The sequence below is a fragment of the Zeugodacus cucurbitae genome, chromosome 6 (assembly GCF_028554725.1).
Source record: "Zeugodacus cucurbitae isolate PBARC_wt_2022May chromosome 6, idZeuCucr1.2, whole genome shotgun sequence".
NCBI lineage: Eukaryota > Metazoa > Arthropoda > Insecta > Diptera > Tephritidae > Zeugodacus > Zeugodacus cucurbitae.
Window position 1 is genome coordinate 3,681,561 of NC_071671.1, and position 25,673 is coordinate 3,707,233.

A 25,673-nucleotide genomic window follows, 5' to 3' on the forward strand; every position below is an offset into this window, starting at 1 on the left:
CCGACAAGTTGCGGATAGCGGTGATGAGTAGCTGTTTTGAGTTGAAGTGCTCAAGTGCCGGAGATGTGTGCATTATGGGCATGTGCTGTGTGTAGCGCGCTGTTTGGCAGTTGGGCGGCGTGTTGCATGTGGCAAGTAGCACAAACGAAGTTTAATGCGTGGCACACAAGTTGAAGCGCCCACTCAGATTTGCATGACAGAAGACAGCAATTTGTAGACGCTTTCAATAGCATGCGAGTGTGTCTTATGCAGCCGGTGGCTGCCTTGTGCACCTACGTTGATTACTGCGCTGCCTCGTTGGTTGTATAATTGAATACTGAAATGGGATTTCATTAAAGCGTCTTCTGCCAGCACTCTTTTACTGGCTTTGCACTCTTCTATGCTCAGCTTAAACCTTTTAAAAGCGAAATTGCATTTGCCTCGTTGTATCTTGCATGCAACACATAGCGATGCTTAATATTTGTTTACCCATCACCACTCATTACATACCCAATTGATACCTGCCTCATACGCCGCGTTTTACTCCCTCTACGCTCTTCACTTCTCACAGAGTTTGCATTTTGTTAGATAATTTTCCTAAATAATGAGAATCCAATTAAATTCGTTTTGCATTTTTTGTTGCATGCAACTTTAACACTACCGTTACTTAATTCTTAAGGGATTTACTGCCTGGGAAAATGATAAATTTTCACAAAATGTGCAGTTACCTGGCAGATTTTTGCCAACTTCGATTAACTAACTCACTCTCTGTGGCAGGTGAGGCTTGTGGCATGCTAGTGTGCTCATATACGAGTACATATATGGTGGTTGAGGTGTTGAAATTTATTTTATTTTCTCTATCAGCAACTATTATTCGGCCACGTTTGTTTAGTAATGATTATAAATTATTGTGCAGGGATTTGCATAGCCATTAAAACTGTAAATTTATCATAATGTTGCAGTTGCAAATGGCTGACCTAAAGTTCATGCCACACAATTCGTTATAATAAGATCTAATAGTTTTTGACTAATTTTGGTATTAAATATGTGTACTTGAGAACTGGTATAAAATGGTATAAACTGGTATAAAATGGTATAAACTAGTATAAATTGATTTAAACTAGTATGAGCTGGTTAAAACTGGAATAAACTGGTATAATTATTATGTATTATCGACTGAGTGGATGATAACCTTTTATCAATGGCGTTCCAAAAGTTTTCACTTAAGGAATTATTTGAAAAGCTCATCACTTCAGTGAATATTTCGAAAACTCCCTGTGCTAGAACAATCATATTTTCGAGATCTGTTCGAAAAGCTGAGTATTAGACTCAACCAAAGATCTAGCCATAATCGATGTTAAACATTTGTGAGTTTAAAATCGATAAAATCGAACTGGGATTAAGTTAAATTAGATTTTCCTCGATTTCATATCAACATAATAGTCCATTTTATTCCAAATTTGATAGACAATACATTTTTACGAAATACATTTCAATAATATTAAATTTGATTGACGCGTAAACATTTTTCTTCAAAGTCCTAATCGTAGCTGCGAAAGCCATTTCGAACAGTGGTTCTAGTAGTTCTCACTGTTAAGTCTACTGAAGTGTCTTTGTGTGTTACTGCTTGGCACAATGCTCTAACTCGGGCCCAACACAGTTTGAAAATATCATCGCTTAGAAAGACGTCGACGCTTCAGTCTAGGCGGCTCCATAAAACGAACTCGGGTAGGGCGTTTTTCAAAAATCTTTCTGACATTAGGCTCCGTAGAGTCTGCATCGTTTGAACTTGAACCAGTAGGATTGTCGGACGCGCGATTTTCACGCATACGCATTCTAAAAGCAATAAGATAGTTTGAACTAAAAACAAATATATAACTTTTTCACCTGACTAGACTTGAGCTACGTACAACACCGATCGCAGCTTGCTTCTCATAGATAATGGTCAAGTAAATGCAGATGAGTAGTATAATGAAGATAATGATGAGTATGCCGAAGGCAGCGATATCAAAGCTATGCTGTAACAAGATTTAAAGCTATTACTGAAATAACGGCAGAAAATTGAGAGGTTCTCACCAGCGAGCACTCGATACACTCGTACATCTCACGCGAAACGCCCAAACTGGCGAAGCGCAGATCTTCACAGTGTGGAAATTGCTCAAATAACGGCGCAACAAAGCTCATGAGTGCTTTCGCAAGCAACTCACTGATGGTATCGATATTTTCTTGCAGCAGATTCTCTAGCGTATGACAGAAGTCGGATAACTCTTGTGCCTCACGCAACACACGCTTAATCAGCCGCGTTAGATTGTCGCCCGGTAGTTGGTTACGCAGATTCCCAGACTGTTGCGTCAGCCTAAATATGTTTGCGGCGATATTGCGTTTGAAGAGTTGTTCGAATACATACTCTCTAATCGTATTCAGATTGCAAGCGAGCAGCTCTTGCTTGGTGTTTTTATCCTCCGCGCTAGTCTCACCTATATTATAGCTGTGCAATGTATTATATAATTCATACCAGTTTTCCATGTTTAGTTCTTGTCGCACAACTTCAAACATGGCGCCCGAACGGTAAACTTTATCGAAAAATGTCAATTGCTGGTTAAGCTCTCGCGCCCATTCTTCCGTTTCTGGCTTGTTGTTGTAGTCGAGTATGTTGTCACATAAATCGTGCACCGAGTAGTTCGCGACTGAGAACCTAGGATTGTCTTCCGCGGGTCTCATAGAACGCACTTCATTATGTAAGCTACAGTAATGGAACTTGGTTGCATTACAGAATTCTTCATTTTCATTGCTGGAAAATAAAATAGCTGTGATAGGACAGTTAGAAAGTGGACCCAGTGTAAGTGGACTTACACTTCTCTGTGGTAATTGTAGTAGACGACGCCATGAAGAAAGTGCCAGATTACAAATAGGCAGAGGAATATTGAGGTAATGGAAATCGCAAAGATGATGCTGAAAAGTATTTATAAAGAGTCTAGATTAATAAAGCTCTTCAGCCGGTTAACAGAAGCTCCGAAAGTTGCTCGGCAGCTCAATGCAAATGTGTATCGCGTTTAGTGAACTCCACGAACATCTCTACTTACCTCATCAGCACATATCTGGTGATGACACGATTCCTAGTACCAATTACAAAATCTCCAAGGTAAACGCCGATCAAAGCAAGTATTATTAAAGCCACTATGCAATAGACCACTTCCAAGTGACTTATGTTGGGTGACAAAAAGAAGTCTGCCTCTGTCGACGACTCACGCTGAAGACGCGCAAGTTGTGCGAATATTTTAGCATCGAGCGTGGTGTACTCGTATGCTAAGTGTGAGGAGAGGAATCTTAATTAAGAGCGGATATTTTATGCACTCAATCTACTTACTCTTCTTAGTCACGGTTTCGTTGAAGTCCCTTCTCAGCATTTCGAAATTATTGTACATATTTGTGGTGAGGTTTTCTCGCATCTCATTCAGAGTTGAAGCGAAAAGGACTACTTCTAAGATTTTTGCTAAAATTTTATCGATGTTTAGGAGCTATGGGGAGAAAGGAAATAATAACTTTGAAATATATATACAAATATATCGTGTAAGTGTTATTGGAATCAGTTAAACTAGTCAGGGGTTAGGTTAGGTTACAAAGGCTTTACTCAAGTTAGATTTTGAGGCTGATCCTCACGAAAAGTGTCGTCCTAAGATGAGGAACAACCACTTAATGGATTCGAGTACTGCCTAGGACAAAATCTAAAACTATAGGATATATTCAACCGAGCAGTGGTCGATCTTTGGCTGATGATATGGAATAGCCGGGTCTTTTAGAATAGACTTATAACATTACCATCACAATCTGCTGTTCATTGGCCTTAAATTCGCTGAACAGTAGCCTGGAATAGTCATTGAAACTTATGTACTGCAAATCCAGTAAGGTTGTGGTGTTGCGATAGAAGAAACGGGCATCTAGAGGAAAGAAAGTAAAGCTTTTGAAAGATTACTTAAAACAAATGAGAACGGTTCTCAAAAAAACTGGAAGTATTGTGGAATTTTATATTGCATTAACAGATTTAAATTTGGAACGAGAAGGAAATAATGTCAGAAGTGGTAAATATCGTACGTTGCCTTGGGGTTACACTTATATACTGTTCTAAGATCACTTTTCTAGAAATAGTCATATTGTTAAACGATTTAGAAATGAAAGGAACGGTTTTCAACGAAGAACAATTTAAAGAGAGTGAGGACTAGTTGGAGATTTTAAAGCAGGAGGCAGTGCTGGAGCTCTATTCTGACACTATTCGAATCGGAAGAAACTTTATTAGTCTGGTTCAAAGAATATGACGTTAGTTGCAGACAGTTTGCGGTTTCAAGTATGAACGATCTATTTTTTCAAGAACTTCACTTACGATCACTTAGTTGCATGACATCCGATATGAGATTCTGCAGCTCCTCCTGCATTTTTCGTATGAGCGGTACTAAATCTATACTTTTCATGGATAGTTTCCCCAAGATGCTGCGTTCGCCCTTTTGTATGACCTTCGGAGCGGCGGTCTCCACTTGTGTGGCTAAATCTAGCGTTGGAATATATGAAAAACAGTCATTATAATTCTTCAAAACAAATCTGAATATAATACTCACTCTTTGAGAGATTCTCCACCTCACTCCTTATGCGATCCAAGTGTTGCGATGACAATGGCTCAACTGGCAGCGGGTGAATGTATTTCTCAAAAAACTCGCTGAGTCGCAGATTTTCGCTATTAGCATCCTCTGTGCCGTTATGTATAGATTTTGTTGAAGTATACGATTCAAAAGCAAGCCAAAGAAAGAAGCTGTGCAATTGAGACAAAAGTAAATTAGCAATTTGAAACTGTAGAATAACGGAAGATTAACGACAACTCACGTACATGTACGGTAAAATCAGTAGGAAGAGTGTAATGGAGAGCGTTAAGCGTAGGTAACGCTCAAAGGAGTTTTCAGCACGATACGTTTTCTGATGCACGAACTCGTAAAGGAACCACGTGAGGCTAAGAAAGAAGCTGGAATAAGTAAGGCATTTGAGAATAACACTTTTGCTATACACACCCCAGTACAGTCATAATTATGGAGGTGCAGAGAAAGCCGATTAAAGCGGGAAACTCATGCAGTTCATTTTGCCAATCAGAATTGAGCAGTGACGACGCGAAACCATGACAATCAAAATATCCTATAGCGTATAAAATCGGTGAGTTCGAGCGTTTGAGATTCTTGTTATATATACATACATATCTAGTAACTTTTTTAACAAACCTTCCATTAACTCTCTCGGTATGCGCATGGAGTAAAACGAAGTTGACGCATTGACAATTTGACCCACGACTTCGGGCAATGGGCATTGAAAGACATCGCTGGTTAAATTCATTATTTATCTTACTTATTTTTTAAGGCGCTTCAGGGAGAAACTTTAAATTTACTATATTTTAAAATTTCTCGTAAATTTGACTATATATTTTTTAAACTTTTCTATTAAAAATCACTTTCAACACGAAATTTAGATTTTAAATATATAAAATTTATATTTTTAATGGGAATTCACCAATTTTTTTTTTAGTTTTGAAAAATAAAAAACGTTTTGACAATATGAAGGTTTGATTTTCTATCGAAAAACAGTATTGGGAAGTGTAAATAGTATGAAAAGTTATTTCGCTCATGGAAGAAAGAAATCCTTCTTTCCTTAGAAAGTGGATTAAAAATTTCCAAAGTTGATCTCTTCTAAGATTTCTTATACCAGATTCTCGTACAATTTTTCAGCCTACTCCAGTTCGTTCGAATCTAACTCTGCAAAGAGCATCAGTTTCGTCCGAAGTTCGCCCACATCAACGCCTGTTTTGAGGCAGACAACGTCGGCTTCAGAGTTCAGTATGAGCGCTCTTATTATCTTGATCTCTTCTAATATTATATTTATTATACCAGATTCTCGTATAATTTTTCAGCCTACTCCAGTTCGTTCGAGTCTAACTCTGTAAAAAAACAGACACTTTCGTCCAAAGTTCACCCACAACCCCGCCTGTTTTGGGGTAGACCACGTCACCTTCAAACTTCAGTATGAGCCCTCTTATTAAGAGCTTTTCGAGAAACCTCTCCGTCAACTCTATGCAAAAGTTAAGACTTATACTAAAGGCACATTTTACTTACAAAAACACATATTTGGAAAGAAAAAATGTCGCGTCATTTATTGTAAATTATAAATATATAAGTACATATTCGATCTCTAGCAAAAAATAACCACAAATTTACTATTGAATCCACTATCTACCACCCTTTTGCCTAAGCAAGCTCAGCCTCGCTGGATTCTTCGGATGTTGTTGTACTGCCACTTAATTTGGACTCTTCGGCCGCAGTCGTGCTCGGCGCCGACTTTAATATGGAATAAATTAAATCTCTGATCTTCGCCGTACTTGAACGTTGTGCGGTTGCTAACTTATTAGTTGTAGTATCATTCTCGTTCGGTGAGGGTGGTGTATCAAAGGTAACATGTGATCGTTTTCGACGCATGCCAAATTTATCTTTCCAAGTACTTTTCGGCGAAGTTGTCTCATTTACAGGTTCATTAACCGAGGCAGTATCACTGACTGTGCCGGTGCTGCTGGTGCGCGATGCATCGTCCTCGGGCGGTGGGGTCGATCTATATGTTATAGTATAAAAACCGTTAATATTATTTGCTAATTTGAGGTCATAACTCACCCACTGCTTGCGCCGCTTTGCGTCGAATAGGGATATCTGTCGTAGAGATAGGCGAGCAGCATGCAGATGATCAATATCGGAAAGAGTAGTATGAGTATGCTGAAAGCGCCAATCCAGAAACCGTGCTGTAAAGTATGGCTAAAGCTTGAAAGTACTTGAGTTAAATAGTGTCTACACTTTACCAAACAACTCTCAATGCACTCGTACAACTGACGCGGTATACCGACAGTTGACATTTTGAAGTCCCGACAGTTGGGCATGAAGGCGACATGGCTCGTATATAACATCATCTCCAAGTCATAATCCATTAGCAGTTGCTGCATTTTGCTATTGAGCAAATCCTTAAACTCTATCTCGAAGTAATCATGTAATATACGCATCTCGCTGAGACTCTTCCGCAGTAGTGTGGTCAAATTTGTGATCGGTAGTAGTGCAGCGAGGCGTTGTGCATTCTGCGATAGTCCATTCACATTTTCGACTATATCCTTCGACATCAGTGGTTCAAAGACGTGCGTTTTCACCATTTGCAAGTTGCATGCCAGCATGCTCTCGTAGTGTGTAGATTTGTTGTCCAGCGTGTCTCCAACTGCAATGGGTACATGTGTACTCAGCCGTTCAGCAATCGCATACCAATTCTCCATATTCATTTCCTGTTTCATAACATTGAACATGTTGCCCGAACTGAAGACAGTGCCACTGAAATCCGCATACTGCAGCATTTGCAGAATATTCGAAATGCCCGCGGCGTTGGGTAAGGCCACACGTAGCGTCTCGAAAACACGTTGATTTTGTAATTGCATTGCGTTGTAGATCTCTGCTTGGGGACCAAAAGCGCTCTCGGCAAGTAGGCTGAGAATCTTATTTTGTGAATCGCAGTAGGATTTGGAGTCCAAGCCGCAGGGATTATCGAGACTGGAGCTTTTTAGAGAAATTTACAATAAGTATTAAAGACTTAGATGCACTTTCGCATATAAGACGGCTACTTACGTGTCCTGTCTGAAATTGAAAAACGATGTGCCCACAAAGAAACTGAGACTCGCTATCAAACAGAGTATTATGGACGTAATACAGATGACGACGACGATGCTGCAATGAAATGAGGGAACCAGTGATAAATAATTGGATTAAAGAGTTGTGGTCTTAAGTATATATTGGTCCGCTTTTGTCACTGATATTTTTTAGAAGTTGTTCCCGATTCCAAAAACTGCTTACGGGACTGTTTCTTGAATAATATTAGTTTGTCGAGATTTCAGTTTAGAATTACTCGGTGCTGGAACTGAACTAGCTCACCTCACTAGTATATATTTCCGCTTCTTAAAGCGCATAGAGACCGCATGGTACACAGCATAACAGAGTTGCATCCAGCACAGCACAGATATCTGTGTAATCAAAAATTTCAGGATATACGAATTTCGAATACTTATATGCTCACCATTATAGCGATGATAAGAAAAAACAATTGATATGAATAGATATCATTTGGTAAATGTATCATAACATCGCGTGGTACTTCCGTACGAAGTTTCTTCACAGCTTTGATAATTTCCAAATAATTGGCATTCATTTCATTTACTGTAATATTTACGAAAATTAACGGAGTTGAGTAACTCCTATCTATATATTTAATGAGTACCTTTCTCCGCCCACATAGTCGTTAAAACCGAACCGTAATAATTGTGCAAGTCTTCAAGGCTTTTTGCGAAAGCTTGCCGCAAAGCTGGCAACTCTATTGACACTGTAACGATGTCTTCTATATTGGATAACACACGTTCGATATTGAGTAGCTGGAGACAAGGGAATGATTTGTGAGTTCAAAAATATACTATAGGATCTCAGCTTGCGGTCCGTTCTCTGCTTGAGACCAATTAAGTTGTAAGTTAGAACTAATATTTACCGTAATAATTTTGTGTTTATTGCCGTTGACTTCATTGTTGAGCAGATTGATATAAGTTGGGTCCGAGATATTGCTCATAAGCAAAAATGTTGTGGTGTTCCGCTGGAAAAGTCTCGTGACTGCAAGTAGAAGTGGTATTACAAGCAGACTATAAATATATCTAAGGGATCTTACGATCTGTTAATTGCATTATGTCTGCAAGTAAGCTCTGCATATCCTTGCGCAACTCCTTTAAGATAGGCTGTATATCAACGCTGTCTGATTGTATGTTCAAGAGCATGCTGCCATTGAGATTCTTTATTAATTCCGGTGCTGAATCGTTGAGGCTGGATATCATTTCTGAAACAAACGTTAAAACTATAAGATTTTATTAATATTGGATCCACTCACCATCGGCCAACTTCTTCATAAACTCTTGTACGACCTCGATATTTTCGGTGGATATATGATCGATGACATCTAAAGTCTGATCGTATAGTATTTTCACCATATTCACATTACTCTCAGGTTCGCGATAGCTTCTCGTTGGATGATTTTGATAGGCTGTGTAGGTAAACCAGATAAAGAAGCTAACCTCAAAATGAGAGAATATGAAGCAATTACTATATATTAAGGCATATATTCAAGGCACAACCACCTGTAAAGTATTTTTAATAAGAAGAGTAATGTTGAGAGTATATAACGCCACGAAGGCACGGGAGACCGCTCAAAGCGACGTACTCGCTTTGATCGAAACTGAAAGATGCACCAAATCAGACAAATAATTGGCAGTAGCGTTGAGTATATTAGAACAGCAATCAACCACGGAAACTCTGCAATATAATCGCTCCAATCGTTGTTAAGCAGCTTGTAGCCCAGGCCCGTGCAGTTCATGTATTCTACAAACGCATTAGTTTTAGAAAGAAGAACACTTAACTCTGACACTACTGGAATACATGCCTTGTGTGAGACTTCTTGGCAAGCTGAGTGCTTCTTTCGTCGCAAAAGCTTGAATGATGACCTGTATCGAGAAGGGCAGTCCACAGATCTCGACGTTTGTGTAGGGCACAACTGGCAATGTTTTGAACTCGGATAATTTCATGTTTGGCGACTGAATATTTACACACAATTTGGAAAGTTCGGTAATATAAAGGGAGGAGTGCTTAAGCTCCTACAAAAAGTCGTTTAGATTTCAAGCTTGGTGTAAAGTTTCTTTAAAAAAAAAAATTAAAATTTCAAAACACACACAATTTTTAAGAAGACAAAAATTCATGAGGAAAAATATTTGAAATATCTGACGCTTTTTTTACGAAGAAAATAGGGAGATGACGTTTTTAGAGAATAACAAATAAATACTATGGGGGCCCTAAATATTGGAATGAAAACGAGATCTTTGCGATCTAATCTGATAAAATCTTACCTCAATCTTAAATTATGAAGACTTTGAATATATTGATGCCTAGAGTGAGAACGTTTTTGAAAATTTCTATTTATTATTCATATTAATTTTACAGTTATTTCTTTTCCAATTTACGCGGCGGCGGATATGTGACCAACGGTTGACGATCCTTGGGTCCTTGGAAAACCATAACGGTCACTGTTTTGTCATTTGTTGTGCCACCACCCACTAACTGAGCTTCCGCACCGCTGCAACCCATTTGAGTTCTGCTGCGGCAGGGCAAGGGCAAAATAACGCCGTCGTTTCGATTGCTACCACACATCTGTGTTGGATTCAGTTGACAAGCCGGTGCGCACATCTGTGTTGGATTTGGTTGACAGACCGGTGCACACACCTGTGGTGGACAGGGCGTTGGACACATTTGTGGTGGATTTCTATGACATGATGGTGCGCACATCTGTGGTGGGTTTTGTGGGTACATCATTGGTGGATTCTGTTGACAGCCAAAAGCGCCCATCACTGGCGGTATAAAGTTTACGGTATTAATGAGTGGTGTACCGGTCGGCGCGGCACAACAATTCGCAACCGTAGGGACAGCGCAATCTTTACCATCCACCTTAGATTGTGCACTGGCTTCTGTTGTATTTGTCTCACATGGCGGCTCGCTAGCTGCTACTGGAGCACGCGCCGAACTTCCGTCAGTTTTTGGCGGTTGTGGCCCGGCACAAATTGGTGGCCCACGTTTGTAGAGTTTGTACAGCAACAGGCTTAGGAACATTGTAAGAAATAGTGTGAATACTAACAAGGCACTGCCAATGGCGTAGATCATCTGAAAAGGTTGAAAATCTAATATCATCAAGCTTGCAACTGCTTCTGCTTAGTACACATACCAGTAAATCTTCCAGGCAACCGCATTTTGATGAATGTTTCATTGCACTACGCTGACCAGCGCTGGGTTGTAAGTGATGCCGTAAAGCTTTGCTGTGTTTGCTCAACTTTTTATGCAGTCTCTCGCTCAATATGGACAAGAAATTGTCTTTCGAGAGCGCATAGAATTTCTCGAAGACAAACAACTCGCTTTGCGCACTCTCTAAACGCTTTGTGAAACTGTCGTAGTCATTCGTTTGTGCACGATTTTTAAACTCAATGAGCACTTCGTGCAGTTCTGTGGCGATAGGCACAAATTCTTTCTCATACAAATCTACCTTAACTGCATTTGGAATGGTATTCAGTTTGCATAAAAATATATTTGCGTCGGTTGTATTCGCTTTGGTGTGCTGTTTAACATAACTCTCGTTCTTTGGAATGTCTTCATTGGTGAGGAGACCTTGTACGTCGCTTTCGTACCACTTCTCTTGCGGAAATTCCTCTACAGCATATTCGCTATTCTGGTAATTCTTCTGATAAATATTATACTTCGGTAGCATCCGCTCGACTTTCGTTAAAATATTGTCTCGCGTTAGATCAGTGGGTGATAATTCGTCATTTTCATAACGGAGCGCTTCGTTGGGGCCGTTATTATTAAATGGAGAGCGTTCTAGGGACTCAGCGTTCTCTCGCGGGACAGCGCTTAGGTTGAGAGGGGTGGAAAAGAATGGTATTATTTTAAATAATCAGAACTTATTAAAATTAAAATTGAAATTAAACCACACTAAATTCGACTAAATAAAATTAATCTTTAATTCAATTTAATTAATCTTTAATTCAATTTAATTAATCTTTAATTCAATTCAATTAATCTTTAATTCAATTCAATTAATCTTTAATTCAATTCAATTAATCTTTAATTCAATTCAATTAATCTTTAATTCAATTCAACTAATCTGAGCTAAATTAGTTTGAAATCTTTTTAGACTGTACAAAATATTAGAAACTTAGTGAAACTTAATTTATTGTAACTTTACATACCGATAACCATCATGCTCGTGACAAATTTCCTTATGCAATACCATGGTGGGCAGAAAATGTAATACCGTTAATATGGCCAGTACAGGTATGGTCAAAATATTAAGAAAAAAGAAGCTGAAAGAGAAAATTGCCAAGATTTACTAATTTCTTCAGATATTAATTGTCATTGTGTACACACATTTTAAACATACAATTCGCACGCGCATAGTAACGGCAAATTCCGAATGCAAGCGCCATTAGTAGAATGTAAACAAGCTATGGCGAGTAAGTACATATATGAGATTCTAGAATAATATATTATTTCTCTAAACTCACGGCAACAGTAACAAAAAACATAATCATCGCCAGATATAGAATGGCACTTGGCAGTTTGGGGTCTTTTGTGCATTTTGGTTCTTCCTGTGTTGGATCATACCCCAGTTCGTCGAGTTTTGGAAATCCTCGTAATGCTGGCGCTAACAAATATAAAAAGGGATTAATGATTGATTTACTTACATATATTAGGCATTTATTTAGTCCTACCGAAGTTTTCATTGGCCTCTGGTGTATGCTCAGCTATAGAGTTTGCTAGAACTGTGATATTCTCATATGCTTTCAGTAAGTACTCCAGATATTCCAATGAAAATGTGTATTGCTGGTAGACTGCATTAAGCTATTACAGTGTGATTTAAGCTAAAGATTTAATAGTTTTTCAGTAGAAATGCCATCTACTTACGTGCCACATATTTATATGTCCATTTTGCAACATTTTGGCGTCTATTGAGGACGCATTTTTAACGTTTGCTTGCAGAAATATGATGGCTTCACGGGATAATGTACGAAGTACTGTAAAATTGAGCAATGTTTAGTAATAAGCAAGCCTTGAACTATGTCATGAACTGTTTGAGAACTACAAGCACTCAGGCATGAGTGAAAAATGTGCTTATCGCCTAAAAGTATGCTGAGCTCGGGTCAAAATAAAAAAAAATTTAATTTTTCACTCACGATCATCCATTTCCAAACCCAGTATTACCAACTCATAAGCATAGTCTTTCAATGACTGCAATGCAGTTCTATAAAATTCGCGATTAGTATATAAATAATTGAGCTGTTCCAAGTTCTTTTCCTCATTTTCTGCTATTATCTGCTGCCAATCTGCGTATTCTAGAAAGAAAATACAAATTTTAGCAGTTATTCCACATAAGAAGTTGGTCTGACTTGCGTCTCCTCGTATTCTTTCATCTAGAAGAAACTTACCATTACTTATCGCTTCGTTGAGTTCTTCAGTAACCTGTGTGGGACTAGCCTCATATTCTGTTTGAGGCAAAGTTTGTGCATGCTCATTGTCCAATGCTGATCTGCCTGTGTCCTTAAATTGTTTAGAATCATCTTTGGTACGTCGTAGTAAATAATTTGTACGAAAAGTCAAATACAACCCAATTCTTTAAAATAAATGTGTCACTGTCTGGTTATTCAAGGATTAGCAAAAGGTACTTACCCAAGTGGCAACAATAATAACAGCAATAAGAATGTGGTGAAGCAAAGACAGCAACGATGTCGCTTCTTTTTTGATTTTTGTAGACCCCTTACTTTGCAGCATAACCAAAATAGCCTGAAAATTGTAAATAAATGCTATACAAGTTATAATTATTGGGATTTCATGAGGTTATACACAGTGATGTTATTGGTATTCTAAAATGAAGACTCGAAATGTAACTATAATGAGGAGTAAATTTATACTTTAGGAGTTTTTTTCGGAATGCTGCCATATGCTTTAAAATGAAGACAACTTTTAAAATCAAATATTAGGAGTACATTTATATTTTCCGAGTTTTTTTCGGAGTGAAATAATATTTTCGGAGTAAATTAATATTTTCGGAGTTTTTTCGAAATGTTGTGATTTGTTTTAAAATGAAGACAGCCTTTTCAAATTCAATATTAGGAGTAATTTTATACATTCGGAGTTTTTCGGAGTACTTACAACCTGCACATTGTTGCTTACAATAATATTAGTATCAAAGTAAAATAGTTTTTATAAGTTATGGTGCACCCTTTAAAATTTCGGAGTAATTCGGAGTCCGTTATTTGCTTACATATCAAAGTTTTGAGTAAGTAATATATGGACAACAAATTTTCTCACCAAAAAAGTATTGTAATCCCCGCAATAACTAATAATGCGATCAACACTGGATACTTCGCCAGCAACTCGAACCAATCATACTTTGCGACACGCGGTCCAAAGTCACAATGCTCCGCATAACCATTTGGTAGCTTTTGCAGCGCAAATTCTTTCAAAGTCCAACCAGAAAGGCGCATAAAAAACTGCGCTACCCCACAATCGCCATCGTAATGATATACAGAGTGCAAACCCATAATTTATATGCGCAATTTTTCACTATTTCGAGAGACAATTCGTAGTTTTTTTAGAAAACGAATAAAAATTTGGAAATCGAGATAAAAACGATGTTTGTAAACAAATTTCAATTTTCAAAATTTTTTGTTATGAATTCCGATTTGATTGTAATAATGTAAAAAATGGAGGTAGTTGCCAGATTGATGAGAAATAAAGAGATATTAATAGTGTTGAGAAAGAAATTAATTAATTTAAGAAAGATAGATGGAACCTAGATAGGGAATTATTTTCTAAAGTTCAAGTTGTATGGAGATCTTGGGGATCATTGAGATTAAAATCAGTTTCTTCTGAGTTCCTTCCGCCAATTTTCGGTAAGCAGCTCTTTCACACACCTACTACACCTTAGCAGTGAAACGATCTCTACAAAATTGCTTTAAATTTGAAAATCAGGTTAAAAAGTATATGGACCAGATAACCAGCAGATTGACTTCACCTAGTAACACATATACCCAAAACAGCGCAACATGTATCACTCGATCGCTCTAATTTCGATAATTACGGGTTGTAGACTATATATGCTTCAACTTATGAACTTATGCCACCGCTCGCTTTCCAAAGACACACCGAGTTCGAGTTTAAAATATTCGAAACAGCACTATAATTATCCGAGTTTGCTACTTATAATTTCCGGCCAAGCGTTGGATTTTATGCGAAAATTGAAAATTACACAGTAGAAAGACGAAAGATTCTTTTTTTTTTGTTGTTGTTTTTTATTTGCTTTCTTCATTTTTAATGTTGTTGTTGCCAGCAAATCGATTACCGCTTGGTTCAGCAGCTGTGGCAGTTGGCAATTGCACGTTTGGCATGAGTCAACAACACAACGCCGCTTAACTCAGCGCGCGCACTTCGCACGCCCCCCGACGCACGGCAGTGGCAACAACAATGACATTCGCTGGTTCATTGCTACTGCGTTGAGGTTAACAAACAATTGACTGGTCAATGGGGCGGCAGACTGACTGGCCGGCTGCTGCTATTGATGGTTGTGTCAATTTTCAAACGGCGCATTGATTCTTTTTTTGTACTCACAGCCGTGTGTTGCAAGTACAACTGTGTTGTAGATGAGCGAAAAAATCGTTGCAAGCACAATTGCAATAAAGTATTGGGTGGATGTGGTCAACTGGAAGTGCGATAGATTGCAGGCGACTCCGAAAATCCATTATAGTTCAATGGCTAAGACACCCACATGCTTGCAACACATACTTGCCACATGCCACATATGCTTCGATGTTTCCATGTTTGCATAGCAACATTTCTACCGGTGTTGCGTGCTGCTGCCTTTCAGCCGGTGCAGCATTGTTTATGCCATATTCAGTGGCAAGCAACGCATGCTGACCATATCAAGCGTCATTGACAGCAGCAGCAGCAACACAAACGCGCGATCTTCATCCTCTCGACCTGGTTTGTTTGTGCGCATGCGCGCTTAACTCGTCAAACAATCATCAGCGTAGACACGCTATTGTGTTTGGCTATGCGCCGTTATTGTTGTTGTTGTTGTGACTTTGTCAGTTTTTGCTCTTGTCGGAGCAATGTGCGGATATATTTATTGTTATTGCTGTTGTTGCTGTTGCTGTTGTTTGCAGTTGTGTTGAGTTGATTAGACTTGTTCACTGACTTTCCCAAACCACCTTTCGACGAAATGTCAATAAAAATAGATACGCTGTGGGTCTAGCGGTCAGTCGCGCTGATTGCTGTTTGTGAATGATTTGCGGTGGCCGATGGTGGTGGTGGTGGTGTTGCCAGATTGTGAAAATGTTCTTCCCTTACAGGGATGTTATGGAGGTTATGGAGCGAATGTTGAGTAAGACTATTGTTGTTGTTGTAAGGGTAGATAATGTTCACCAAATTGTTTTTAGGGATGCTGCCGAATTGATAATCCTTGGGCGAATAAAAATTCATGTTCATCTCGATTCCGTAGTTCCGACTGTCGAGTTACATATGCATGAATTCTTTGAAATACCTGGTTGTGGAGATTCAGTTGGGACCAGTACTACACTTAAGTAGGCTCCCGCATAATTAGTTGTAATTTTTGGGTTATTAGGGGTTTTCTTAATACAAGTAATACAAGTGAAAACTCTGTTTTGTGAAATAAAAAAAATCTATAAACCTTTTTAAATCGAGCTATCTTGTCGAAATAAAATATAAGATAAGATAAGTCGTAGCTTAGGTAAATTATGGGTATTCTAAAATGAAATCAACTTTTCAAATTAAATATTATGAGCAAATTTATAATTTTTGGAGTTTTTCGGAGTACCAAAACTCATTACCATTATTGTCGAAAATGTTATTTAGCTCAAATAAGAGATTTTTTGAGTCGTGGTAAACCCTAGAAATTTTCGGAGTAATTCGGAGTCAGTTATTTGGCTATATATTCGAGTTAAAAACAAATCAAAATCCATTTCAGTGTGAAATCGTATATTTTCCCATGAAAAAAGTGTCCTAATCCTCGCAATAGCTAGCTAACGAACCAATCATACTTTCAGATATGTGGCCCAAGTCGACATTCTCTCTATAATTATTTGATAGCTTCTACAGCACAACTTCATGCAAAGTCCAACCAGAAAGGTGATAAAAATCTTCGTTATACTACACTCGGCAGATCCCTCGACACCCTTAGATCTAGTTTATGGAGCTTATTGAGCTTAAAAGCTTGGGGTCCTCACTAATTGTGTGCCTGGAGCAACTATAAAACATCCACTACCAAAGTCCTTTTGTTTTTCATATTCAAAAAGTCTGGCAACTCCAGTTCAAACCACTTTTTCGCCTACCCACTACCAGTTAACAAACAGCACAAATGTTGTTAACAACTAGTTGACTGACCGTCATCTATACCACAAACAAATAAACACAACCACATACATACATATATACGAGTCCACAGTAAACCGTGCCTTGCGCTCATAATCACTGTCGTTACATAGCCAGTTTGTAGTTGTTGTTGTTGTTGTCGCATTGTTAAGTGGATTTTCGTCGCCCATGAGTGGTGGCGTAGTTTTCATATTTATTTTTGATGTGATTTAGATTCGTTTAGACAGGTGAAAGGCTAAATTGTCAATTTGCAAAAGGCAGTCAGCGGGACGACCAACAAACAAGTCAGGCGCAAGCACCGACAACAGTAAGTACGGTAAACAACAAAATAAAACAATAACAACTACAACAATAAATGTAATTGCAGTGCAGCGAAAAGTGGGTCGTCGCTCCTCTCTATATACATACATTCATATTTTTCATTTGTTGTTGTTGTTGCATGTTGCACAGTACTATCAGCTTTTGTTGTTGTTGCTATCTAGAGTAACGCTATTCCATTGCTAACACCAACCCGCTGACATGTCGCTGCCTTGCGCCGGTGAATGAGTGACTTGTTCCACCTTCAAAGCAGGCGCAGGCGCGCAACAACGACAAAAAAAGTGACAGCAACAGTTAGTTACCCACTTCCCCTGCCACAGGCTAGATAGTCTGTCCGTCCGTCTGTCTAGTGGTCTAACACACAGTTTCATGCTCGCAACCCACCCAGCCCAACTGGTTGATGTTTGGCTGTCAGTGTCAGGCGGCATTTTGTTGTCGTCGTCGTCGTTAAGTGGCAGAGTTGCCAATATAAAAAAAAACACAACAACAACAAAAACGTTAAATCAGCAGGCATTCACTACCAAAATATGCAGTCGCATAAAAAATAGTTTATTCCCGTTAATAATTCAGCAATTTTTTTTTTTGCAACACATTACTTTTTGTTATTGTTTTCGGCTTTCCGTACATTCGATGCATCACAAATTGAAAATTTATGAAAATGAGTTAGTTGCTCATTTTCCGCTTATTGTTCACTGCCTGTGAGGCTTTCATTGCAGTTTGTGTTGTTGTTGTTCTTGTTTGTGTAATGTTGTATGTGTAATGCTTTTTGCTAATTTTCATTTATATTGAAAGAGAAATTGATTTCGGATTTTTCGTTTACCGAAGTGGAGCAATTTGGGTTTCCTTGTTTATTGTTTGTTGTTTTTGCATGTTGCATATTGGTACCAGTGACCTGGAAAGCAGATAAGCCAATTTTGCAAAGTGGAAAAGTTAAATATTTATAAATCTTAGTAGGTGAAATTTATGTTGGCGCGGCATTTTTGTGGCTATAATAGTTTGTGTGGTTGTTCAGCAGGAGTTTGAGCTCAAGCTACCAATAATCTCTACTACCAATAAAGCAATTATAATACAGTTTTAAAACATTTCTAGGTTATGTTGAGACCTCATTTAAAATAAGGAACGTTTTACTTGTTGTTAGTCATAAGAACTCCTCTCCATTTTTTGAAGAGTATTATAAATAGATAATATAATAATATTACACGGGCGAGATCTAGATATAATCACCCGGAACGCGATCGATTCGAATTCACAAGGTAGCCGAAGAAAAGACCGACACGCACTAACTTGGAAAAGAAATATGGGCATCGAAATATCTAGAGACCAAAAAAGTTTAAGTAAAATCAAAAGGCTAGATCGTAATAAATGGATAAATCTCCCTCGTACTAGGATAGGATACTATATATATGGTAGTATGAACAGAAATATATGTTATACATTTAAGAAGACCGGTCTAATATCGACACTATATATATGAAGAGTTTTAAGGTTTTGTCTGTACTCCTCGATGGAGATGCCTGACTATAAGAGACTAGAATCTAATAGGACTGACCCAAATTCATGCCGCTACATTTCCTTCTTCACCTTCTTGACTGGCGTAGACACCGCTTACGCGGTTATAGCTGAGTCCACAACAGCGCGCCACGCATCTCTACTTTTGGCAGTTTGGCACCAATTGGTAATACCAAGTGAAGACAGGTCCTTCTCCACCTGGTGCTTCCATTGGAGTGGAGGTCTCCCTCTTCCTCGATCCTTCTGCATCGAAAACTTTCAGAGCTGGGGCACTTTCGTCCATTCGAACAACATGACCTTGCCAGCGTAGTCGCTGTTTTTTTATTCGCTGGACTATGTCTATGTCATCGGTATTCGCCGTTGTCAATGTTTAGAGGACCAAAAATCTTGCGCAAACTCCTAGTGCCGTCTCATCGGATGTTGACATCGTCCACGCTTCTGCACCATAAAGTAGGACGGGAATGATGAGGGACTTGTAGCGTTTAGTTTTTGTTCGTCGAGAGAGGACTATACTTTCCAATTGCCTACTCAGTCCAAAGTAGCCCCTGTTGGCCAGAGTGAAGAGAGAAAGACCTTTTGGTGTTGCTCAACGTCAGCTTACACAGCCGTATTTTTTCAGGGATTCCAAATTCAGACAAAGGGGCATGAGGCAACTCCTTTTCTTGCTGTCGAAAGCAGCTTTAAAATCGTCAAAGAGATGGTGTGTAGATCCTCTTTTGACGCTACATTTCCTCAGTACATATAAAACCGCGAAAGTTCCAAGAGCAGGTGTTCCATTGCCCTCTTTCACAGAGCTACCAACAGTTATCGGTACTTCATACTTTAAACTTGGAAAATCCTGCATCCTTTAAATTTCATATAAAGTGCGAGTCTGAGGACCGATCATTGTATGATTTTTTTACTCTTTTCCTTTTTCAAAGTGTCCATACAGTTTAACTGCCTTTGAAGTTAAATTCTCTATCCATACAACCAATCTACCAAGGCAACAACACACACTTCCAAGCATGTGTGTGCGTTTTTTTATGCAAATTCTACTACTCGGCAAGCACTTACCTTGGCTTTACGCTGCTGAACTGCTTTAAATTGCATCGTTTAATTTTTCCACTCAATTTAAAAAGCTATAGTTGCATATTACTTGGTACTTTGCTGCTGTTATACCACTTGTAGCCTTTATTGCAGGGCAGAACTCATACACACACTCTCCCACACACACTCGCATGCCTTGCACTCATATATCTTCAATAACGGCTTTGTTGCAACATAAGGACATAAAATTAAGCACGAAGCACCTACATGCCACATCCCCTCCCCCTTAGACACTCTCATCACCATCAACAGCTCGACGACAAAGTGCGGTGCAGAGTGGAAGACATGGGCATCTACAGCGCTTGATAGAGGCAAAACTGAAGCAGTTAAGCGCTGCTGCTCCTATCATTTATGTGCGCTTCCCGCCAGCTGCCAGTTGCTCGTGATTGTTGTTGTTGTTTTTGCGAATTTTCTGAATTTTATATATTCAACTTTCACTGAAGTGTCCTTGCTTTGTGCGGCTCAAGTGTCTGTCTGTCGGTTAATATACTCGCATGAGAAAAAGATCACCAGCACTGTGCATATGCGGGTGTGCATGTGTGTGTGTGTGTGCTTTTCATATGCATGTGCCTGCTAGTAAATTAAGCTATCAAGTGACGCCAACTGATGGAGCACCATCGAGTAAAGTAAGGAGAGCGGCACTCCTTATGGCAGCTTCCAGTAGTCAGTTCCCAGTTCCCAGCGCGACAGTTCCGTGCGGACTACGCAGCTAACCCAACCAAGTCGTTAGCCAGCTGATAAGTATAACAACAACAATGCTGCATGTGTGCGGTCTGGTCAGTCTGGCAACACTTTGAAATTATTCTCAGGGTGTAAAGTAATTACAAACAGTAGCTCTGGGCTACTAAAATTTCAAGTGGAAGGAAGACTTTTCTATAAGCGAAATTAAGTGGAGAAATGTGTCGGTATGTGTGTGCCGGCGCAGTACATGCAAATATGCGTTGCCGCGACAGCAGGTGCGAAACAGCAATGCCAAAAAGGAGCGAAAATAAGAGAATTAAACAAGTAAGAAAAGACTAAGTTCGGATGCAACCGAACATTCTATACTCTCGTAATTTATGGATATAGTTTTATCTATATCCGATTTTACTCATTTTCACTACCAAGGTACACTATACTTAATTTGGTAAGATATCTCACATATTAACCAATATATGCAGAATAAAGCCCACCATATTTTGAAAAGCCTATAATTAGGTACATATATGGGAGCTAGGGGAAGTTATGGACCCGATTGACACATGGGAAAATAATTTCCTCTGAATTACATAAAAATGTCTGAGAGATTTACCGATATTTTCGATGAAAAATTATACTTAGGCACTGAGCTCTTCATGTTCGATCTCCGCGGCCTTGAAAAGTTATAGTCTGATCGTCAATTTTTCCACAATTCTGGTTAACCTACATCCGGTTCCCGAATGATCCATATCCGGTTCCGGTAACATCATATCCGGCTACTACATATCCGGTTCTGGATGACCCATTCATTTCCAGTTTCCCGGTTCCAGATGACTGGATGGGTAAAGATGTAACCGGAACTATATGGGATAAGAGAGTTACCGGAACCGGTTATAAGATATCCGGGTATGATATTAATATACGAATATTAACAACCGGGAACCAGAAACGCTGTTACCGGAACCGGATAATAGGTAGCCGGAACCGAATATGGGGTGACCGAAAGTGGGTCATTCTGAACCAGATATAGGAATGATGTTACCGGAATAGGAACCGTGAATAGGGTGGCCGTATATGGGCATCCGGTCATCCGGAAATGGGGTAATGATGTTACCGGAACCGGAATGAGTCGACTGAAACCCGATATGGGAATGATTTTGCCGGAACCTGAATCATCGGTTACTTATGTATACATTATGAAGAGAAGGAATCAGATGCAATTCAAAATTGAGTTATATGGAAAGTAGTCGTGAACCGATTACGCTCAATTTCCATACGTGTAATCAGGGTGTTTAGAAGTATTATTTCCTTGATATCAAAATTTAGTTCCGAATTGCGAAGGCAGTGGAGGCTTAGGTTTATTTTCGTTTGTTCTGGACCTATTGTTCTTCTATTTCAGCCCAGTATTTCAAGTTGTAGGTTGGATAGTTTAACATTTTTCTTCAAATCGAGGACTACGATCGGAACTTATTTCCTTCGTTGAGTTCGTGAACCAGAACTTGTTAAAGTGTAGATGGAGCTGTTGGATCTTCTAAGTACTCTTGGGATCTTAATTTTATTTAGGGATCAAGTTGTAAATGCTGCTTCGGTGTCTAGAGTACCCATGATATTCCACTCAATGATCTATAAATTGCCAAGATGATCAGAAAATAAGATCTTTTCGACGGCTTCTCCAAAAAAATTTACTTCCTATTAATGTTAAAAGACTCATTACAGTGTGATCTATAGAAGGAGCTGGATCTGAAATCATTGAATATTAGTGATTATTTGCACCAATCACTTATTATATGAGTAATTAAGGTAAGGCTTATCTTCACTCTCTCATATGGTCTTAGGAAACCTACACAGCTTAAGTAGGTCCATTAAATATTATTAACAAATTTTGTAATCCTACTTTTAACATTATCCATTATTAGTCTTATCAGACCTTTTAAGCAACCCATTAATATTGAGTTCAATAAATTGCTTTAAATATCCAGTAAGCATTTTTACGCTTGAGAAACTGTCCAGTAATGCTTCGACAAAATCTCAGCTCATACCAGTTAATTTTTTTTCAGCGCTCGTCTTTCATTTACGCATATTTATGCATTATTTATTATTTTTACGTAATTCAAGTAGTTTGTCAACCTACGGCATTGTATCCCATACCAAATATTTTCATATTATATATCTATGCAGCATTATTATATTTTTTTTCGATTTTTTTCTGAATTTGTAATTTAATACTTTCTGTGTGCAGCAAAGCATATCCTTGAGGTAGCTCGATTGCACTGCTTCACTGTCACAGTGCTGGCTGCTACCTGCTGTTCGGCCGCTTGTGTGTCAAGAAACTACACATAAAGGAAGAAGAAGCAGCAGCAGAAGGAAGAAGAAAAAAACAATAATTATAAATTTTTGCAGTTGACAAAATTCGTATGCGACTACTCGCTTGAGCACTTATCGCCTTAAACGTTCTTTCCTGATTTCGGTTTGCTACCGGAGCTGTCATTGTCCTGCTGTTGTACTCCATATACCTGTATGTATGTATGTTTGTATGTTCGGCATGCAGGTTCTCCGTTTTGATTTCGTGCAAGTTATGTGGGAAACATTTTTCTGGCGTGTCAAATTATTTTGAAGTGTTTGGACAGTTTTTATTGCAAGCAATCAAGCAGCCAAACAAATTTCATCTAAAACCAAACATTTGCCATTAAAGAACAATATGAGCGCTTACAAATGTATGCCCCCGAGGGGTATTTGATATCGGCACACACGCCTTCAACAACATTTCAGCCAAATGGTGGGCATAACATTGCATATCGAATTTATTTTTAATTGATTTGTACGGAAAGTGAGGCGTCACCCTTGCAATTTCGCACATGTCAATCGATTTTGGGGTTTCCCTCACTTGGTGAGGGGTTTTCATCACTACACATATGTCATATGTAATAACTTCCGTTTTCCCTTTTCTTTTGCCATCATATTTGTTTCATTCTTCTTTATGAATGGTTGTTTGTGTACGAAATCACTGCAGCGAAATGGTGTAACATTTCAGTCATAATAAATAATCAAATTGTTACATAAATAATGCCTTTGATATGTGAAAATTTATGCTTGATTATTTTGTTAATAGAAAGCTGAAATGTTAATTTGAGGGTTTCTTGGGACTTGTTTAATTTGAGTACAATAACTGAAATTCAGGTCATGGTTTGTGAGCGCTAAGGAAAATTTCAGAACCTTAAGGCAACTGATTTAACTTACTTTTTTTTCTCAAATTGAGATTTATATATAAGGAAAGCAAGAATTAAGACCTAAAACTATTTCGTTAAGGTTTCTCCAAGAAAAATATGAGAACTCTGGTATGAATTTTAAAAGAATTTCATAAACCAGTTGAGAATTGCAGTAGGCAATGAATGAAATGATATAATATGGTATGCAAATCGTGTCTAAATTATCTAAATAGTGCACATTCGAAATTTTCGCGGCTAATTTTACTAATATACAGTCTAAATGTCTGATAACTCAGTCTTTTGTCCTTAAAGCTGAAACTCACAATTTTTAGTCATTTAAGATAGAAATATTTTAAAGTCATGCCGTTTATTGTCTTTAAGTTATAGTTTTCTCATAAAAACTAGAGTGTACAACGTCTTCGAAGTCAGTTAGTTTCACTTAGAACCAACTCTGGAATCTTCGGAAGCTCATCTATAGTCGTTGTATCCGCACTGTTTGTATATCCAATGTTCATGGGGCTTAAATTGTGAACTGCAGATTATCAGATAAGATCCTTACGTGGTACTTAACCTTTAACTGCCCCACGAGCCTAGGGGATCTCCAGATAGCGTGTTTAGGAGGTATAAGGAGATATTTCCGCAGTTTATAGTGTACTCTTGGGTTTATATGGAGATCATTTTGGTATCAGAACATTCTTGGCTTATTAAAGATATGGTTCTCAGATGCAGTGTAGACTTAGGAAAGGCGGACATCCGAGCTGATAGCTAATGGGTTGTAAATTGAGTTCCAGATACTTCATGATTTTCAAGTATAAGTTTGCTTTCAAGACTATCTTAGTCAGTTCTTCAAATACATCTTTCCTCATCTTTATTAGAACTACTTTATTCAAAATCTTGGACTAAAGAAAGACCCAAGGCAAAATTGAAGAAAATGTTAAAATGTCAAAAGGTACTCGGGACTCTGGACCCTCAAATTATAGGAAACCCTAAAATTTTAAAAGGTACTGTGAACTCTAGACCCTCATATTATAAAAGATCGAGTTTGTCTGACCATATTTTCCAGAAAACTCACGTATTTTACCGAGTAATACCACCAGAAATCGTCGCAACTAAATGGAAAATTGTTTCTTCAAACTTGTATAGCAAATCTCTTCAGCATTTCTCTCAGTGCTTTCGCTCATTCGCACACAACACACTTGAATCGTGTACAAATCTGCATAAATATGTGCAATTACATGCCCATAGATACCATAAATTCATACAAATATGAACCAGGTCAAGCTCAAGCGCACAACGAGAGTGCCACAGTGTGGCAGCACCAAAAAAAAAAGTGGTACCACAAGATATATGCAGATAGCGCCACATGCACATACTCACACATATGCAACATACACAATCAAAATGAGTTGTTTAGCAGCCGGGCAAGGGAAATTGCGAGCAAAAAATTATAAAAGTGGAAAAAATTGCGCTGCCGCGAATAGCTGAGGAAGGTAGAGGGGGGTTAAGAGCAGCAGCGACGCAAATATAGAGATACTCTCGCCTCACAGAGACATAGTTCGAAAGACTTTTTAGCGCTGTCACTTACAAGAAATCACTACACCGTGTTAACAAGCTTAAAGACAACAACAACAACTGCAATAGGAAGATCAACAACTAGACGAAGCAGTACGACAATAATTGCAATGTAACTGCCAACAAAAACAATTGCTGCAAACGCCAGCAAGCAGTTAGACAACTGGCAACAGCAGCTAAGTAACCATGAACAAGTGCAGTCAAGCCAAAGAAGCTAGCTATGGAGCTGCCCCAAAAGTGGCAGCACAGCACAGCA

The 25,673-nt window shown here is 38.6% G+C and overlaps 3 protein-coding genes across 7 annotated transcripts; all 3 read right to left on the reverse strand.

The window, feature by feature from the left end:
• Window positions 1–1,403: 1,403 nt before the first annotated feature.
• On the reverse strand, window positions 1,404–5,536 carry LOC114803861 (uncharacterized). 4 transcript variants are annotated; one of them, XM_029039610.2, is made up of 12 exons: window positions 5,238–5,536; window positions 5,034–5,154; window positions 4,856–4,975; window positions 4,590–4,780; window positions 4,358–4,522; window positions 3,799–3,917; window positions 3,347–3,497; window positions 3,063–3,285; window positions 2,833–2,931; window positions 2,056–2,770; window positions 1,867–1,997; window positions 1,404–1,815 (listed from the first exon to the last, which is right to left on the reverse strand). In XM_029039610.2, the coding sequence occupies exons 1-12, from the start codon at window positions 5,347–5,349 to the stop codon at window positions 1,650–1,652; spliced, it is 2,313 nt and encodes a 770-aa protein (XP_028895443.2). In that variant the 5' UTR covers window positions 5,350–5,536; the 3' UTR covers window positions 1,404–1,649. The 4 variants fall into 4 exon arrangements, with proteins under 4 accessions (XP_028895443.2, XP_028895446.2, XP_028895445.2 ...); XM_029039613.2 differs by having other exon boundaries at window positions 5,213–5,350; XM_029039612.2 differs by having other exon boundaries at window positions 1,607–1,815; window positions 1,890–1,997.
• A 603-nt stretch (window positions 5,537–6,139) lies between these two features.
• On the reverse strand, window positions 6,140–9,853 carry LOC114803860 (uncharacterized). Of its 2 annotated transcripts, none has more exons than XM_029039608.2 (12): window positions 9,505–9,853; window positions 9,203–9,443; window positions 8,956–9,134; window positions 8,740–8,904; window positions 8,566–8,684; window positions 8,305–8,455; window positions 8,104–8,243; window positions 7,962–8,050; window positions 7,659–7,757; window positions 6,854–7,589; window positions 6,672–6,796; window positions 6,140–6,612 (listed from the first exon to the last, which is right to left on the reverse strand). In XM_029039608.2, exons 1-12 carry the CDS (start codon window positions 9,644–9,646, stop codon window positions 6,255–6,257), a joined length of 2,544 nt encoding a protein of 847 aa, XP_028895441.2. In that variant the 5' UTR covers window positions 9,647–9,853; the 3' UTR covers window positions 6,140–6,254. The 2 variants fall into 2 exon arrangements, with proteins under 2 accessions (XP_028895441.2, XP_028895442.2); XM_029039609.2 differs by having other exon boundaries at window positions 6,376–6,612; window positions 6,676–6,796; window positions 9,505–9,852.
• Window positions 9,854–9,995: 142 nt separating this feature from the next.
• Window positions 9,996–14,360, reverse strand: LOC105211182 (uncharacterized). The gene is made up of 11 exons (XM_029039617.2): window positions 13,971–14,360; window positions 13,329–13,442; window positions 13,088–13,272; window positions 12,836–12,994; window positions 12,567–12,676; window positions 12,374–12,503; window positions 12,167–12,306; window positions 12,030–12,106; window positions 11,852–11,965; window positions 10,834–11,512; window positions 9,996–10,772 (listed from the first exon to the last, which is right to left on the reverse strand). The coding sequence occupies exons 1-11, from the start codon at window positions 14,201–14,203 to the stop codon at window positions 10,059–10,061; spliced, it is 2,655 nt and encodes an 884-aa protein (XP_028895450.2). The 5' UTR covers window positions 14,204–14,360; the 3' UTR covers window positions 9,996–10,058.
• Window positions 14,361–25,673: the final 11,313 nt, after the last annotated feature.